We start from the raw sequence: 17078 nt of genomic DNA, 5'->3' as shown, positions 1-17078 counted from the left end.
ACCAACACAGGCACTGCACATGGACATCTTTTCTTGAGTTTTGATTTGTTGGGTGAGGGGGGGGGGGGGAGGAGGGTATTGCTTCTCCTATAACACATGTAGTTTGACATGAGTATAAGGTATAATAATCTTGAAATAAAATGTAGGAATAACTTATCCTACGTTTGATTGGAGATATTAGATAGCCCTTGGATTATTTATCCCACCATTTATGTCATAGTGATGAGATAAGCTATCTGTTATACTTGGTAGGGTAACTTGTTCCCAACTAAACGACCGCTAACAAATCACTAAGTTTAATTGTAATCACATAAATATTATTCTTCCATAACCTAAATTGATCTCTTTAAGCAGACCATCATTTGTATTCTCAAACAAACAAACTTGAGCAGCATTCAGCAAATCAAAAGTAGTATGAAAACTATAGTTAGCCTTATTCAGAGAGTTGGATAATTGGCATTAAACATCAAAATCCATCCCATAATTTAAGGAGGATTCACTAAGAAATACAAAACATACACATACTTATACATGCTACAATACTCTCGAATCGTCTACGTATTAAGGTTATATACAACATTATTATCTTTCAGTATTTTATCAAAACTTACATAATGCAGCATTTCACAACTAGGCCTTTTTGATCCACCCGGCCCTCTTCATTGCCTGGCAAAAGAAAGTAGTCTTCATTCAGATTGATATCGTAATTTTGTTCTCAACGTGCTCTATTTGATCTAACAATGCGGTACATTACTGAGGCAGTCATATAGCCACAAAGTGGAGTCTAGATATGGTTAGAATGTATGTAGACCTTACCCCTACCTCAAAGGTAGAGAGGTTGTTTTAGATAGAACCTTAACTCGAGACGATATTATATAGAACAAGAGATCATAATAAAAATGAGAAGTACTAGAAGTTCTTTATATTGATCAACCTAGTAATGACTCACCATCAGAAGGCTGAGCTAGTTTTCGATTTTGGGGAGACGTCATTTCCTTTTTCAACTGCATCAATATATCCTCCATTGTGTTTTCTCTCTTCCAGTCAGCAAGCATGGGGAAATGACTGGACTGGAACCTTACAGCAGGTGGCTGATCCGGATACTCCTTTCCACAAAATAGTTTCAGCTGATAGATGCGCCCTTCGTGTACAGTCTGTCAACATTACGTGTCATTATCACAGAGATTTTTGCTTTCCTAACGGTCAAAGTCAGCATGAGTTGCGAGCAATTAATAGGTGGTAGAAATGGGCTACAGCCTACAATAATAGGTTACGTGTTCGATATCATGTTTTGACCTTTTGCGTTCATAACTCAAAATAATGATAAAGTCAAGGGTGACTTTAAAGCAAAATTGACAGGTTATGAGTAAAAAATAGTTATCTTTAGCTCGATCTTTCTTATTAATTATTAATAAGACATAAGGGAAGCATTATCCTTATAACACTATTGCTAAATAAAAAAAAATCTTACGTATAAATTCGGTAAAACCAGCAATGCAACTACTGTCTTTTCTCTCTTTCACGTCTGGAATTTAGAATCTTTCTTTATAAAAACTTAATTTTATTTTATTTTCATCTCTTTATTACCTTTTCCCTTTTTTTTTATATTAAAAAAAACTTTTGTTGATTTTTTATCATTATTCTAAAAAATATATAGCATATGTTAGATGCTTTGTTTTATATGTGTGTGTCTCCAATGTGTGTACAGTACTTTTAAAAATAATATAAAATATAAGGTGAATATTAATTATTTACATTTTTTATTTGTAGCTTAATTCATTGCATTTATAGTGATCTAGTTCTTTGATTTGACATTCTCGTTTATTTTGTAGTACTAGAAATAAGTGTCGTGTAAGCATGAGCCCAATATATATTATTTTATTTATTTTAATTTATGTGGCACGTATTTAAAGAGTTGATCAAATTTTTAAATATTTTAAGTTGTTAATTATTGTGATTTATAATATTATTAACGTAAATTTCAAATAATATATGTTACTCACTTTTCCTAATTTATGTAGCACATGAGAAACTTTGAGAGTCAATGAAATTTTTAATACTCCATCCGTCTCAATTGATGTGACACTTTTCGGATTTAGAGATTCAAACAAGTTTATCTTTGATCGTGAATTTTTGATATATCTTTTAATTATTTTGAATTGTCAATTATTGTGACTTATAATACTTTTTACGTAGTTTACAAATATATAAATTTCATTACAAAAAAATAAAGATTTCACACGCAAATTTCTAGTTAAACTTAAATTGTTTGACTCTCGAAAATGGAAAAGTGCCACATAAATTGGGACAGAGGAGTATGTTTTTTAAATATTGTAAGTTGTAATTAATTATTGTGATTTTTAATTTTATTAATTAATGTAATTTTTAAATAATATATGTTGCTCTGTCGCAGTTTATGTGGCACATGTGAAATTTGGAGAATTAACCAAATTTAATATGTTTTTAAACATAGTTTTAAGTTGTTAATTATTGTGATTTATAGTATTCTAAACGTAATTTTCAAATAATATATGTTACTCGCCCTGTCCAAATTAATGTGGCACATGTGAAATTTCGTGAATTGATCAAATTTTTAATATATATTTTTTTATATTTTACTTTGTTAATTATTACGATTTATAGTATTATTTTTTGTAATTTATAAATACATAACATACTAAAAAGAAAAATAAAGGCAAATAAATTAAAACGAAGAAATTATTAAATATGAATAGAGGACAAGTGCAAATCGGGACCGACTGACCCTAAACTCTTATATTCGCTTCTATATTATAGAGAGTAATTTATCATGATATATTGAATAATCTATTTCATGTTACTATAACAAATATATAAAATTTATCTTTGAGTTTTACAATTATTCACCATAATTTAATTTAATCATCATCAAGGTATTTAGGTAAAAGATAACTCTTTAATTTTTTACCTAACCAATTTATTGTAGAAATTTTCGCGATCAATGATTGGACCATGCAAATCGCAAAAAAAAAAGTATTATAAGATTTTAATATTTGAAAATTGGTAAGTTCTTAGACGATTACGATTTTCTAGTTGAAAGCTACATATATCTTTAATTTATGTAAAAATTAGGCAAATGACATAGTATAAGAAATAAATTACTTCCTTTCCCTACTCTTTTATTAATTACCCAAAATCCCTTTTTTAGTGTTTTTCAGATACATAATATAGCAATGTGGATACTTAATATAGCAGCGCGGATACTTAAATTATTAAGTTGTTAGCAGCACGGATACTTAATTAACGGGTGTATGCATAATATAGCAGTGCGAATACTTTAATTAATAACGGGCGGATACTTAAATTATTAAGTTGTTAGCAGCACGGATACTTAATTAACGGGCGGATGCATAATATAGCAGCACATATACTTTAATTAATAACGGGCGGATACTTAAACTAATAAAGTATCCGGTTAAGTTGAATTGGGGGAAAATAAGGGATTTTTGTATTTTAATGAAAGAGTAGGGAAATATTGAGAATAGATAAAGAAGTGTTGTGTATTTAAGTAATTTTTCCTTAATTTAATCATCATCAAGGTATTTAGGTAAAAGATAACTCTTTAATTTTCAACCCAACCAATTTATTGTAGAAATTTTTGCGATCAATGATTGGACCATGCAAACCGCAGAAAAAAAGTACTATAAGATTTTAATATTTAAAAATTGGGAAGTTCTTAGACGATAGAATACGATTTTCTAGTTGAAAGCTACATATATCTTTAATTTAATCATCATCAAGGTATTTAGGTAAAAGATAACTCTTTAATTTTCGACCCAACCAATTTATTGTAGAAATTTTTGCGATCAATGATTGGACCATGCAAACCGCAAAAAAAAGTACTATAAGATTTTAATATTTAAAAATTGGTAAGTTCTTAGACGATAGAATACGATTTTCTAGTTGAAAGGTACGTATATCTTCTTTAAAACGTTGTAATTAATTTGATAGTGCATATTGAACCATAGTCATTAGAATATGTACTTGGTACTGTATATCACATATTTAATTTCAGAAACGAACAAAAAAAAAAAAAGATCACTAAAAACTCGATTTAATTGATTATGCTGCTTATTAAATCGATTCAATTGATTTGATTTTTTTAAAAGAGAAAAATCTATTCAAATTGAATCATAAACAACGTCCCTAACTAAAACTATTGTTAAAAGTAAATTGAAAAAAATATAGTATTAAAAAGGAATTTAAACCTCAATGCACAGTGACCCAAAAATAACTATATAAATCGTTCATTTGAATTTAACTTATGTACATTGTAGTTAAAGTATTTATATAATATTGTAATATATTTTTAAACTTATTGTAGTAGATCTTTTACATTTATTTTCACGGATCTAATTATATATACAGATTGTATAATTTTTTCTTTTATAATATCTATTTATTTTGTTGTCGTAAGTTATTTGCCTCATTTTGTTGTTACTAATTTAACTTATTGTATAGATAATTATATTACTTATTTAATTTGTAGGACATAATATATAGTTACTCCTAACATTTTAAAAAAAATTACTAGGGAGGTATAAATAATTACAAAAGTATAGAAAAGTAGTTCAATTGAGTGGATGCTTCTCCATTTGTTTTATTAATCATGAATTCTTTGTTCACTATCCAAAATATTGATCTGTCCGTTTTAAAATACTTGTTATAATTATTATTTCTTGATAATTAAATGATATAAACTTTTGTCAGTACTTTAAGATGTATGCTTTCATCATATTAAAGATAACAATTGAAAGTTATAGAATTTTTTCTATAATTTTAAGATATCAAATTAATCTAATCTAATTTAATTTTATAAAGTTAGTTAAATTAATTTTCGAGAAGCGAAACGTGACAACTATTTTGGTTGGATCAGAGTATGTAGTTTGAAAACGTGGAAGCAAACGAACCGCAAAAGCAACTAAAGTACATTTATGTGGCGTGAAAGTTAAAGCATAATTCAATAAAGCAATAACAAACATTTATTTGCTTTATTAACAAATAAAGAATTTGTACTTTTTTTTTTCTCTTCCTTTTGACTGTAGCTTTACTAACTTCTAACAAGCAATAACCAAGAAAAATGTATTCCCTGTGTGGTGGGTGGGGTTACCTTAGTTGCTGAGGAGTAAAGACTTTTTTTTGACTTTTTATTCAGTATTCAATATTTTCTTTAGGGATCAATTAATTTGAATTCGAGTTAGAAAGTGCTAAATCTAGAGCATGTGAACTCATAATTTCTTCACAAATTTAGATATTTTAGGTATAAAATTGATATAATATTATCTACTAATACATATGCAATAAGAAAGCTAAATTTGAGATTTGTTCCTTATGATATAAGAAGGTTATGTTTCAAACTTAAGTTTATTTGAGTTAGATTTCAGTGTTAAATTGTTAAAATTAGAAGAAAAAATTGACCTCATGAGTGATCAAAATTTCAATTAAAAAAATGTCTAAAGTTTAGACAAGTCAAGGTCATGACTTAAATCAAAATGTCTAAAGTTAGCCTTGACAAGTCATTGTAATTTATATATATATGTAGTATAGTTACTATATATAGATATATACCTAATATTAGGTTTTGCTAAAGGCCACAACTTTAATAAAAAATATCTAAATCTTTAGTTTCCAAATATTTGAAGTAGTTTCAAAATGGATTTATCTTTTTATGTATAAGAAAAATTAAGATACAACTTAATTGATGGCCACAAAATAGGATTTTTGTGCAATTCACCCTACATTATGTCATTACCCATTTTTTTTAAAATGTCGTTTTCGAAGAAAACTAATGAAATACTCTATAAAAAAAAATTATATAGTCCAAACTTTCTAAACAATGACTGCTTCAATATATCATGAGAGGGATAGAAATCCTCGATCTTAAATTAGAAGTCTCGAGTTCCATCTCTAATTATTGAATAAATTATGATATTTCATTTTCGATGAACCTTAGGTTATACAAATCTAAATTATTATTACTACTATGGGACCAATACAGCCACTGCACATGGACATCTTTTCTTGAGTTCTGATTTGTTGGGTTGGGGGAGGGGGATTGCTACTCCTATAACATGTGTCGTTTGATGTGAGTATAAGGTATATAATCTTAAAATAAAATGTAGAAATATTTTATCATGTCCTTGAATTATTTATCCCACCATTTATATCATAGTGATTAGATAAGTTATCCGTTATACACGGTGGGGTAACTTGTTCCCAACCAAACGACCGCTAACAAATCACTAAGTTTACTTGAAATCACATAACTATTATTCTTCCATAACCTAAATTGATCTCTTTAAGCAGACCATCATTCGTATTCTCAAACAAACAAACTTGAGCAGCATTCAGCAAATCAAAAGTAGTATGAAAACTATAGTTAGCCTTATTCAGAGAGTTGGATAATTGGCATTAAACATCAAAATCCATCCCATAATTTAAGGAGGATTCAATAAGAAATACAAAACATACATACTTATACATGCTACAATACTCTTGAATCGTCTACGTATTAAGGTTATATACAACATTATTATCTTTCAGTATTTTATCAAAACTTACATAATGCAGCATTTCACAACTAGGCCTTTTTGATCCACCCGGCCCTCTTCATTGCCTGGCAAAAGAAAGTAGTCTTCATTCAGATTGATATCGTAATTTTGTTCTCAACGTGCTATTTGATCTAACAATGCGGTACATTACTGCATTTGCTCGTATCGAGACATTACTGAGGCAGTCATATAGCCACAAAGTGGAGTCTAGATATGGTTAGAATGTATGTAGACCTTACCCCTACCTCAAAGGTAGAGAGGTTGTTTTCGATATAACCTCAACTCAAGACGATATTATATAGAACAAGAGATAATAAAAATGAGAAGTACTAGAAGTTCTTTATATTGATCAACCTAGTAATGACTCACCATCAGAAGGTTGAGCTAGTTTTCGATTTTGGGGAGACGTCATTTCCTTTTTCAACTGCATCAATATATCCTCCATTGTGTTTTCCCTCTTCCAGTCAGCAAGCATGGGGAAATGACTTGGCTCTACCTGAAAAACTCTCACGCGTAAGCGTACTTTGTTAATATGAAACCTAATTAAGTCAGATAGAAAGTACGCGGTACCTACCACACCAGTTTCATAATTTACACAGCTCATGTTAATCCTGGACTGGAACCTTACACCAGGTGGCTGATCCGGATACTCCTTTCCACAAAATAGTTTCAGCTGATAGATGCGCCCTTCGTGTACAGTCTGTCAACAATACATGTCATTATCACAGAAATTTTTGCTTTCCTTACGGTCAAAGTCAGCATGAGTTGCGAGCAATTATTTTGTCAGTCTTACAAAAACAAATTGAATACGGTAAAGAAATGTATTTTGAGTCTAACTCAACCCCAAAAGCTAGCTCTGGAGAGGAGGATTGCGCAAAGACGATATAAGGAGACCAAATTACCCATCCCATATCTGATGAAGTACACTTAACACTCTTGAGGGGAGGATTGCCCAAAATCATATAAGACCAATTACCAATGTCATATCTGATGGGAGACTCTCAACACTCCCTGCACGCCCACGTTAACCGGAGTGAGGACAATAAAATATGGGGGCCCAACATTGGTGAACAAAGAATTGAAATGGACTTGGTTTTGATACAATGTAGAAATGTGTGACTATCTCATCTAAAATCTTAAGCCGTCAGAGAGCACACTTTTATATTTAATTGTATTCTAAACAAATACAAACTGAAGGCACATTGGATAGAAAGATGGTTGTCTTGATTCCTAATATTGAGTTAACTCCATTAAGACCCCTAGTGAGGTTTCAACAACTACAGAAGGATAATTTTCATTTACAAAAGACCATATTTGCTTCAAAGAATGCTAAATAACCCAAGTGAGAATTAAGGTCCACTATTTTTTGTCAAGGCAAACTTGTGCTAACTAACAAAATCAAATTTCTTTTTATTACATAAATATATGGTTCCACCCACCTAATGCTGACCTCTTGTTTCTATCATCACGCGACGTGGTTGAAAATCAAGTTATCCATAAGTGCAGAGTTGAGCAGCTGGGGGCAGTTACTCCATTGTCGTTCTATAGTTCTACTTTCATTTTAATACTTTCAGTCATACTGTATTTGATCGTTCATTTATTTTTTATGCACCCGTGTAGAACAAATGCAATATGGGCAGTAATACCTCCTTAAATTCTTCCACATAAACTAAAAGTTAGGAGTTGTTGTAGGCTAAAATTGGCCAAGAAAAAGATGTGAGTACCCATACTGGAAGGTATGCATAACTGTATTAGATACATACCGGCAAGCAAATTCATGTAACATAAGTTTCCATAAGCAGTTGAGCTAGAAAGTATGACGGTACAGCAGTTAACTTTTTATTCCAATAGGTAGCTCAGTTACTAATAAGACAATATTGGCTTTTTGATGAGGTTGAATGTGTTGGGTACAGTATCAAGGGGATAAATTGAAACTAAAGTGATATAAGATGCGTCAAAACTCAAAAGTGCAATATTTTCATAATAGTTTCTTATCCAAAGAGATGAAGAAGGTATGTAGACACTGATATACTGATAGATCAACACAAATGCAGGACTTATGTAATATGTCTACTTCCTTCGTCTTTTTCTTTCTCTTTTCTTTTGTGGTAACTCAAACTTTAATAAAAGCAGAAATCAGAGAAGAACAACACTAACAATAAATTCAGAAAAATCCGTTAACGCTAAAAATTGGACAGATGATACCTCCTAAGAATATTACATTTAGTACAAAAAAAGATCCAAAACAACCAAACACCTCTGTTACTACAAGCATTCACATGAAGTACTTGTACCTATGTCGCACACATCAGACACTGATATAGTGATAGTCAACACAGATGCAGGACTTATGTAACATGTCTACTTTGATCGTCTTTTTCTTTCTCTTTTTTTGTGGTAACTCAAACTTTCATAAAAGCAGAAATCAGAGAAGAACAACACTAACATTAAATTCAGAAAAATCCAATAACGCTAAAAATTGGAGAGATGATACCTTCTAAGAAAATAACTTTTAGTACAAAAAAAGATTCAAAACAACCAAACACCTCCATTACTGCAATCAGAAATGTCAAAATGCCTTCGCGCCGACACCTAGAAACATGCCGCTCTCCACCAGTTTATTCAGTCTGAACTCTGAACTACATTTGCTCTCTCTATCTCTATCTCTTCTTCTTCTTTTTCTTCCCCTTCTCCAGACTGTTTCCCGCTCTTCTATATCTACCCCCTCATTGGTTATCTAAACCCTAAAGAATAAAATATATTTGAATGCCGAGGCAAATCTCTAGATTATTTCCTGCAATACCAATCCTTGTTACTCTAGTTTCTTTTATCTATATAAGAACATACATGCTGCTTTTTACCATACTGGATTCTTTTTCTTGAAATGGCAAGTATTGTGCCCTACCATCTTCTTGTTCACCAAAAAGGCGGAGTTTAAAAATCGAAGCCCTTCGATGAAAATCAAAGTGTCATTTTCAAAGTTTTTGTGGCACAAGTGTGTCCTTAGTTCCTTGTGGCAGAAATATGCACCTGGAATAAATCATATGTGCAGACTTACTCATTAAGTCATTAAGTGGCAAAGAGCGTGTCGCCAACTAATTACAAATTCATCCTTGGATTGTAAGTCATCACTAATAGCTCTTGATGATACAACGATCAACTATGTCTTAGTCCCAAACAAGTTGGGCTGGCTATATGAATTCTCATTGATCATGTTTATCCAATTAAAATTCATCTTAGACAAGCCTTATACGAAATACAAATAATAATAGAAATACTATAAGTTCTCTATATTTTCAACTAGAAAAAAAATCTCTACTAGGCTAAAAAACTCCTAGAGAGCATTGGACCTAAACTAAATGCAATAATAAGACTAAAACCTTTGGCAAGGGCAGAAGATAACAAGGGATCAGAAGCAGCTGAGGAGGACCATCCCTCTGCATTTTATGGACCATCGGGAAGGAGAGGAACAACACTTACTTTGAAAATAAAAGGGCTCACATATCTGATATCCGGAATAAAAAATACTTGTCTCCGAAATCTGTTCTTTTGGTGTAAAAGATGTTATTGAGAGTATGGATCAGTATATAGAGTTTTTAGATTTGTTAGGAAATTTGTAACTGGTGGTTTGCTGTTTTAGGTGTTGACTGCTTATGATGCAGTCTTGTGTACCATCATGGTACCTTTATTAATAAACTTTAACCTTATCAAGAAAAATATGACTAAAACCTTGTTTTCCTCATAAGGACTAACAGGACTAAAATCTATTCTCAAGCAGTGTCTATCGCCTATATATGTTTTTTTCTTCTGTTGTGCTCTATCTTTCGTAAGTCCACATGAATTCCAAGAGATTGTAGGTCTTTCAAGACATTACCTTCCATGTGTTTTAGGCCTACCTAGTCCTTTTTTAACACCTTCATTCACCATGGTATGACATTTACAGACTAGTGCATATGAAGGTCGAGGCAGAACACGACCAAACCAAGCGACCTTCACTTGTTTTATCTCAATGTGTGCTACTTGCACCTTTGAGAAAATGTGGTCATTTTTTTTAATCTTGTCTAATCTTGTATTACCACGTATCCGTATCCATATCCATATCCGTATTAGGATCCGCAGCCCTGTAACACTCATCTTGTGGATTTGTTGAACTTTAGTGGCCCAATACTCGCTCTCATATAAAATTGTTGGTCTTATAATTTGTTCTATAAAACCGATCTTTCACTTTAATAGGCATCCTTTTATCACACAACACCCTGGTAGCACTCTCCATTTCAACCATGCATATTTGATTCTGGGTGGAACATCTTCATCTACAATTCCATTCTCCTCAAACAACAAGCCTATGCATCTATATTGTTTGCATTTGGGCACTACAACCCCATCTAAACTCACCTCAACTTCATTTTTCTTATGCTGATTAAACTTGTAGAGCATATATTCGTTCTTACTTCTACATATCTTAAAACCCTACTGTATAGATTGCTTCTACATAGCTCAAGCTTTTGGTTGACACTCTTGCTAGTTTCGTCAGTTAGCACAATATTGTCAGCAATAGTATACACCAGCACAGCTGACTCTGATGTCCTAAAATATGTGCTGTATCATTTTTCCCTTAACAGATTATAAATGATTTAGACACATTCAGAATCCAGTTTCAAGGAGGGACTCCTATACTCTCTCTTTCCACCAATTATTCTTTTGTTACTACTCGTACTGCTTACCTTCTTCCTTCCTCTTGCACTCTTGAGTCATTTCCGTTGCCCCAATTATTACATCCTATTACATGCATCATATCATACTCTTTCTTTTAGCAGGTTCTAAATGATAATGACGCAAATACAATATTGTGCACACGTTGTACATCATGTTTTCTTTAGCAGATGACACATAAATATGACTCAAAAATTGATATCCCATAAGTGGGATGTTCTCTCTCTGCCTCTTCATTCTACAACTCATTGCCAACATATTTTTTATCAATAACTTGTATGGCATACTTTCTTCTTAATTATTCTTCTTTTTCTAGTGCAGCCACAATCCTGTTCAAAATGAATGGACCTGCAGAAGTTTATTTTTCCTAGTTAACCCAGATAAACTTTCTCCAATAACTTAGCACATGGATAAGGCATAATCAGCCCTAAGTCCCCTTCCTCTCAGTTATCTTAGTATTGTTTTTAGGATACCCAGGGAAAGATATCTCAAAAATGAATGCAAATCAAGTCTAACAAAATCGAGGTATGATCAAATAGTCAGCAAAGGTAACTGAAGATCAGCCTGAGAACCAAATTCAAAAACATATTTTCATTAACAACAGAACAAAGTACCATGAAGCCTAACTGCAGTAACGGTAGTTCTGCCAGTTAAGCTAACAGTTATTACTTATTAGAATAACCAAGATATGCATACAAAACTAAAAACTGAAATTCAGTTAATTCTAGGCTCAATTTGGATTGATTCATGTAATTTATAATATGTAAACTTCGAAAAATGTGACTTATGTTTTTCACGGAAGAGAATTCAAAACTGTGGTGTTACCTTGTTAGTTCTACGACTTGAGTGGTAAGATTTCAATTGACTATCTTAATTGACAGAATTCAGTATCCATTGTAAATGAGTAATAACATACTTTAGATGTCAACATGAGAGTTGTACCTCCTAACATTTTACGTCCAAAATCCAAAATACAATGTCTACGTGCAAATATATAGTTGTAAAGTCACTTGCATCCTTAGGAAAAATAATCAGGCTATTCAAGAACACAGGAAAAAAGAGTCACAGGCACAAACATGAAAGAGCTGATAAAGCAAGCCTACATTAGGAGGGCCAATGATAGTTCCTGTCCATGACTGCATGTACACATCATCTGCATCATCCATCCCATAGCTGACAGTTCCATCCCCTATTCCTTTTTCTCCTCTTTCAAGCTCCTCCAATAATCTGAAATTCCTTGGGACTGGACATGAACACAAATATTATCAGGTGAAGATTACAAAACATGCTGATATAGTATGTTGAATGTAGTGCATTAAGAACGGCTTCCTTGAAAAAGACTAAAGACAAAGTTACTGAACAATATCATGTCATTGCAATTACAGATGATGCATTATGCAGTTTAGAGCAACAAAAGGAGTAGTGTTAGGCTAAATTTCATTACACTGCAAGGTAGCATTGAATGTCTAAGGAAAATTAATACTCCTTCCGTCCCATTATATGTGGCACCCTTTCCTTTTTAGTCCGTCCCAAAAAGAATGTCACCTTACTATAATTAGAAACAAACTAACTTTAATATTCCCCTTTTACCATTAGCCTTATATAAATGACAAGATCGCCAACAGCTTTCCCGTGAAAGTAGTTGTTTCTAGGAAGCTAATAAAGATAACTGGTTACGTGTTTAGCACAATTATCAGCATTAAATTAAGGATGCAAGCAAGCTAAGCAGAAAACTCAAACTGGAACCAAGATTAGAACCTCTGGCATCTCCATAGATGAAGGTCTTATTTTCTACTCTAGGGTTAGTGAAGATTAATCCTCATTTGGAGTCACAGAAGTAATGTTTTTCAAGCCATTCACCCACTACTCTAATCAAGAAAGCGTAAGTCAGTGTTTAGTTCGATTCATTTTGATGACTTCTCTGCTATGGATGAAAAGTAGCTGTTTGTTATTTCTAATTACAATAAAAGCAATTGCTTTTACAATTACAGATAAAACACTTGAAGTTCTGTTATCCCTACTTCATTTTGCCTCATGTTGTCTTACACTAGTTCCCACCCAACACATTCAAATATTTACCCTCACCAGCAGCTAGAGGAGGAAAAAGGAATGATGTCCAGGCCTGGACTTAGCACCTATCATCCAACTACTCCTTTTGGGAATGGAAAGAAGAAAGGATGGTCGTAGATCACTGATGTCGAATTCACGAAAAGATAATTTGTGAAAGAATCGTGGGTTCTCGGAGTATGCTTATATTATAATAAAGTAGGAAGGAAGGAGCGAAAGCTACTCAATCAGACGGGAGAAGCGAACAAAGAAAGTTGGTTCGCCTTCTCTCCTCCACTACAACATAGGTCATTCCAATCCCTGATGAAAATATTCCAAAACGGAACTGGATTTCCACTCATAAGTATGGGAAGGTTCGATATCTTTGAGAGGGTTATATTTATGGTTGACATGGGGTGGATCTTTTAATGTGGTATGTCATAACTCATAAATCACATTACCCTTCTTTACATCCACATTTTTTAACCATCCACATCTCAGATACATTAACCTCTCTCTGAAGTTAGATTTCAATTTCCAAAAGAAGCCAAACAAACAAACACACACACACACAGAAGCAGTAGCAAATCAAGAAAGGAAACTCGACCTCCACAATCGATTAAGCCCAAAACACCCAAGGCGACGGGATATGTACCACCCCGATAGTAAACCCCAGCTACAGATTACAACAGGGTAGTAACCTTATCAATAGTTTCTTATAGAAACAGAACTTCCAAAGTTGGCATCAATTCAGCTAATAACTTCACCTTAATTGGGCAAGCATTTCTGTTAACAAAAACTTCAACTTTCCCATAAAAGTGTACACCAAATTCATCCAATAGGGCAAAAAATTGAATCTTTCTATGTCAGCAATCATCAGCCAACTCACTTAGCCTAATCTGAACAAAACCCAATAAAGAAACCCTATTCCCAAATACCATAAAGAGTTTAAACAGCACAAAAATTGTTAACCCATGAATCCAAACAAAAAAAGACCACTTTTGGATAACAAGACAAAAGAGTTCTACAAAGATCTACAACCCCAAACTTGAACTGAAAATAAAAATCCAATCTTTTTCCAAGATTTTGATGCTTACCTACAACTCTTGATGATCCTTCTGACCCCATTTCTGGCAACATTCAGAAATACAACAGTAAAGAAAGGTTCTTTGAGTTGAAAAACCAAAAGGGTAATCCTAAGAAAGAGGCAACAAGAAAGAGAAAGTGAGAAATAGGGAAAAAGGGGAAGAAGATGTTGGTCCCAACTCCCTAAATCAAGAATGCAGCTTTATGGTACACTAACTACTATTCACTATGTGAAGTTTACAACTACTAATACAATTTGAGGATAAGATTTTAGGTAAAAAGGGGGAAAAAAAATCAAACTAAAAAGGAAATGAATTGATGATAATATGTTCATCATTTTTAGTGTCACACTCACCGATCGCCACATAAAATTCACCGCTTGAACTTTTTTTGTTTGGTAAAGTTAAAGAGCAAAATTTGACTCCTCAAGTAAATTGTTAAACTAACCACCCAACTTTGATATTGAGATTTCAGTCTTGTCTTTTTTATTGTTAAAATATTTTTAATTATTGAAAAAATAAAATATTGTTATAAATATTCGTGGTGTAAGATCTTATTTATTTTCGTTAAGATTAACACATTTGAAACTAAACGTGCATCTGAATGATTAATGCATTGTTCTTATATTTGAAAATATTGAATGTTTAAGACCATTTGTGTTTTCAACATTTGAATATGCGTAATTTCTTTATTTGTAAACATAGAAGTTGAATCATGTGTTCTTTGTAGTCTGGACCATTTAGTAAAAAATTTGGCTCTGCCATTGTTAATAGTTAGTGATAGTGGTGGTGATAGTTGTGATGATGGAGGTAGTTGATGCTGTAATGATCAACGTGATGGTGATGGTTGCGATGTTGAAATTGATTGATGTTATAGCTAGTGTCAATGGTATTGAGAAGGATGTGTAATCGTTGATAATATGATGGTAGATGTGGTTGATAGTAGAGATTGATCGCATTGGTGATGGTGGTTGATAGTGGTAGAGCATATATATTATTATAATGATGGAACAGTAAGTATAGTAGCGATTGACAATAGTGGTTGGCAGCACTGTTGGTTGCTAGTGTGGTTTTGATAACAGATGTGGTGGTGATGGCATGTGGTTGTCAACAATAATGATGATTAATAATGGTGGTGATAATTGTAATAGCAAAGGTAGTTAATAATGGTGGTGGTTGAATTGGGGATAATATGGTGATGGAAATTATCCATACACATTTTTTTTTAATAATATTAAAACTTTATTCAAGACCTTAACGATTAAAACTTATTCAAATAAAAAAAGTGTTTAAATCTTAAAGGTTTGTTTGACCATGTGATATGGAATCATGACATGAAATTATGAGATGAAGTTGAAGTTTTGTTTAGACATGCAATTTGGACTTTTTATGTTGTGTGTTTTCTTATGAACATAAAAAAAATTCATGAGCTGTAAAACTATCAAAATTGTCTCAATTCTTTATATAATCTTACCAAATTATAAGCAAAAGTTAATAAATCACTTATTATACTATCACAAAACTTTTTTTAAAAAATACAATATTTATTGATTAAATTTAATTCAATAACAAAATAAAATTAAACATAAGTTGTAGTGTCTTTAATATAATTCTTCCACATAGTATGGTCAATCTTCTCACGTTGAACTTACATTTCTCGACCAGATGACCAAAAGATGAACCAACATTATTACCTTGAGCCATTTGTTGGTAAATAAATTTGATCAAAAATAAAGAATTTGGTGAATATAAATGGTAAAGTAGGAAATGATTTAGAGTAAATAAATGGTATAAAAGTAATGATATAAATTAGGGATAAGGGTCTGAATAATATCCCAACTTTGGTCGAATTTGTTGTTGCGATACTAAACTTTCATGAGAACCTATTACCTCCCTAGACTATTTAATATCGTATTTTAAACCTATATATTTGCCCACGTGGACATAAAAATTAATGCAAAATTATAAATAGTAATGTGTCCATGTGGGCACATATATACCTTTAAAATACACTATTAAATAGTTCATGGGGTAAAAAATACGGTATTAAATAGTCTAGGGAGGTAATAGGTCCTTATGAAAGTTTAGTATAGCAACAGCAAATTCGATCAAAGTTGGGGTATTTTTCAAACTCTTATCCCTATAAATTATAAATTTTATTACATATGAAATAAATTGTTAGTAGATATAAATGTGGAGTTGTTTTTACAAAAATATAAACTTGTGGATCAATTTTTGTATTTGAAAAATCTCTAATCGTGATTTGAAATTTCCAAATCATAATTTTTTGGAGAATTTAGGATTTTCTCTCATGATACGAAATCATTAGCATGAAATCGCATGTCCAAACACCTACTTAGGATATGCGATTTCATCTCGTGATTTGAAATAATGAGATGAAATCAACATCTGGACATGCGATTTCATCTCATGATTCAAATCATGAGATGAAATTTTAAATTCTCCAAAAAGCTTGATTCTGAAACTCTATGTCAAAATAACACATTTTTCAAAAACAAATATTGATCCACAAGTTTATATTTCGTAAAAAAAATTCACTATTTTATATCTACATACCATTTTTCATATATGTTGACAAAAATTATAGTTTATATTAATATTCTTACCAACATTTAAACCATTT

The 17078-nt window shown here is 32.0% G+C and overlaps 1 protein-coding gene across 3 annotated transcripts; it reads right to left on the bottom strand.

Annotated features, from left to right (window-relative positions):
* Positions 1-470: 470 nt before the first annotated feature.
* On the bottom strand, positions 471-14731 carry LOC125812085 (ubiquitin-conjugating enzyme E2 variant 1B). 3 transcript variants are annotated; one of them, XM_049491576.1, is made up of 6 exons: positions 14447-14731; positions 12407-12546; positions 7165-7290; positions 6960-7086; positions 6597-6655; positions 471-606 (listed from the first exon to the last, which is right to left on the bottom strand). In XM_049491576.1, the coding sequence occupies exons 1-5, from the start codon at positions 14487-14489 to the stop codon at positions 6597-6599; spliced, it is 495 nt and encodes a 164-aa protein (XP_049347533.1). In that variant the 5' UTR covers positions 14490-14731; the 3' UTR covers positions 471-606. The 3 variants fall into 3 exon arrangements, with proteins under 3 accessions (XP_049347533.1, XP_049347535.1, XP_049347536.1); XM_049491578.1 differs by lacking the exon at positions 6597-6655 and having other exon boundaries at positions 471-666; XM_049491579.1 differs by lacking the exons at positions 6597-6655; positions 6960-7086; positions 7165-7290 and adding an exon at positions 950-1154 and having other exon boundaries at positions 471-666; positions 14447-14689.
* Positions 14732-17078: the final 2347 nt, after the last annotated feature.

The sequence above is a fragment of the Solanum verrucosum genome, unplaced genomic scaffold (assembly GCF_900185275.1).
Source record: "Solanum verrucosum unplaced genomic scaffold, falcon-dt-bn FXZP01000603.1, whole genome shotgun sequence".
NCBI classification, from domain to species: Eukaryota; Viridiplantae; Streptophyta; class Magnoliopsida; order Solanales; family Solanaceae; genus Solanum; species Solanum verrucosum.
Note: the sequence above shows the minus strand (reverse complement) of the source record. Positions and strands in the feature narration are given on the sequence as shown.

Excerpts from the sequence above, each read along its gene's own strand:
- LOC125812085 (XM_049491576.1), bottom strand. The coding sequence starts at position 14,489 with ATGTTGCCAGAAATGGGGTCAGAAGGATCATCAAGAGTTGTAG. Across the intron at positions 12,547-14,446 it reads AGGATCATCAAGAGTTGTAG|TCCCAAGGAATTTCAGATTA; the intron begins GTAAGCATCAAA and ends GTTCATGTCCAG. Across the intron at positions 7,291-12,406 it reads CTATCATTGGCCCTCCTAAT|ACTGTACACGAAGGGCGCAT; the intron begins GTAGGCTTGCTT and ends TATTGTTGACAG.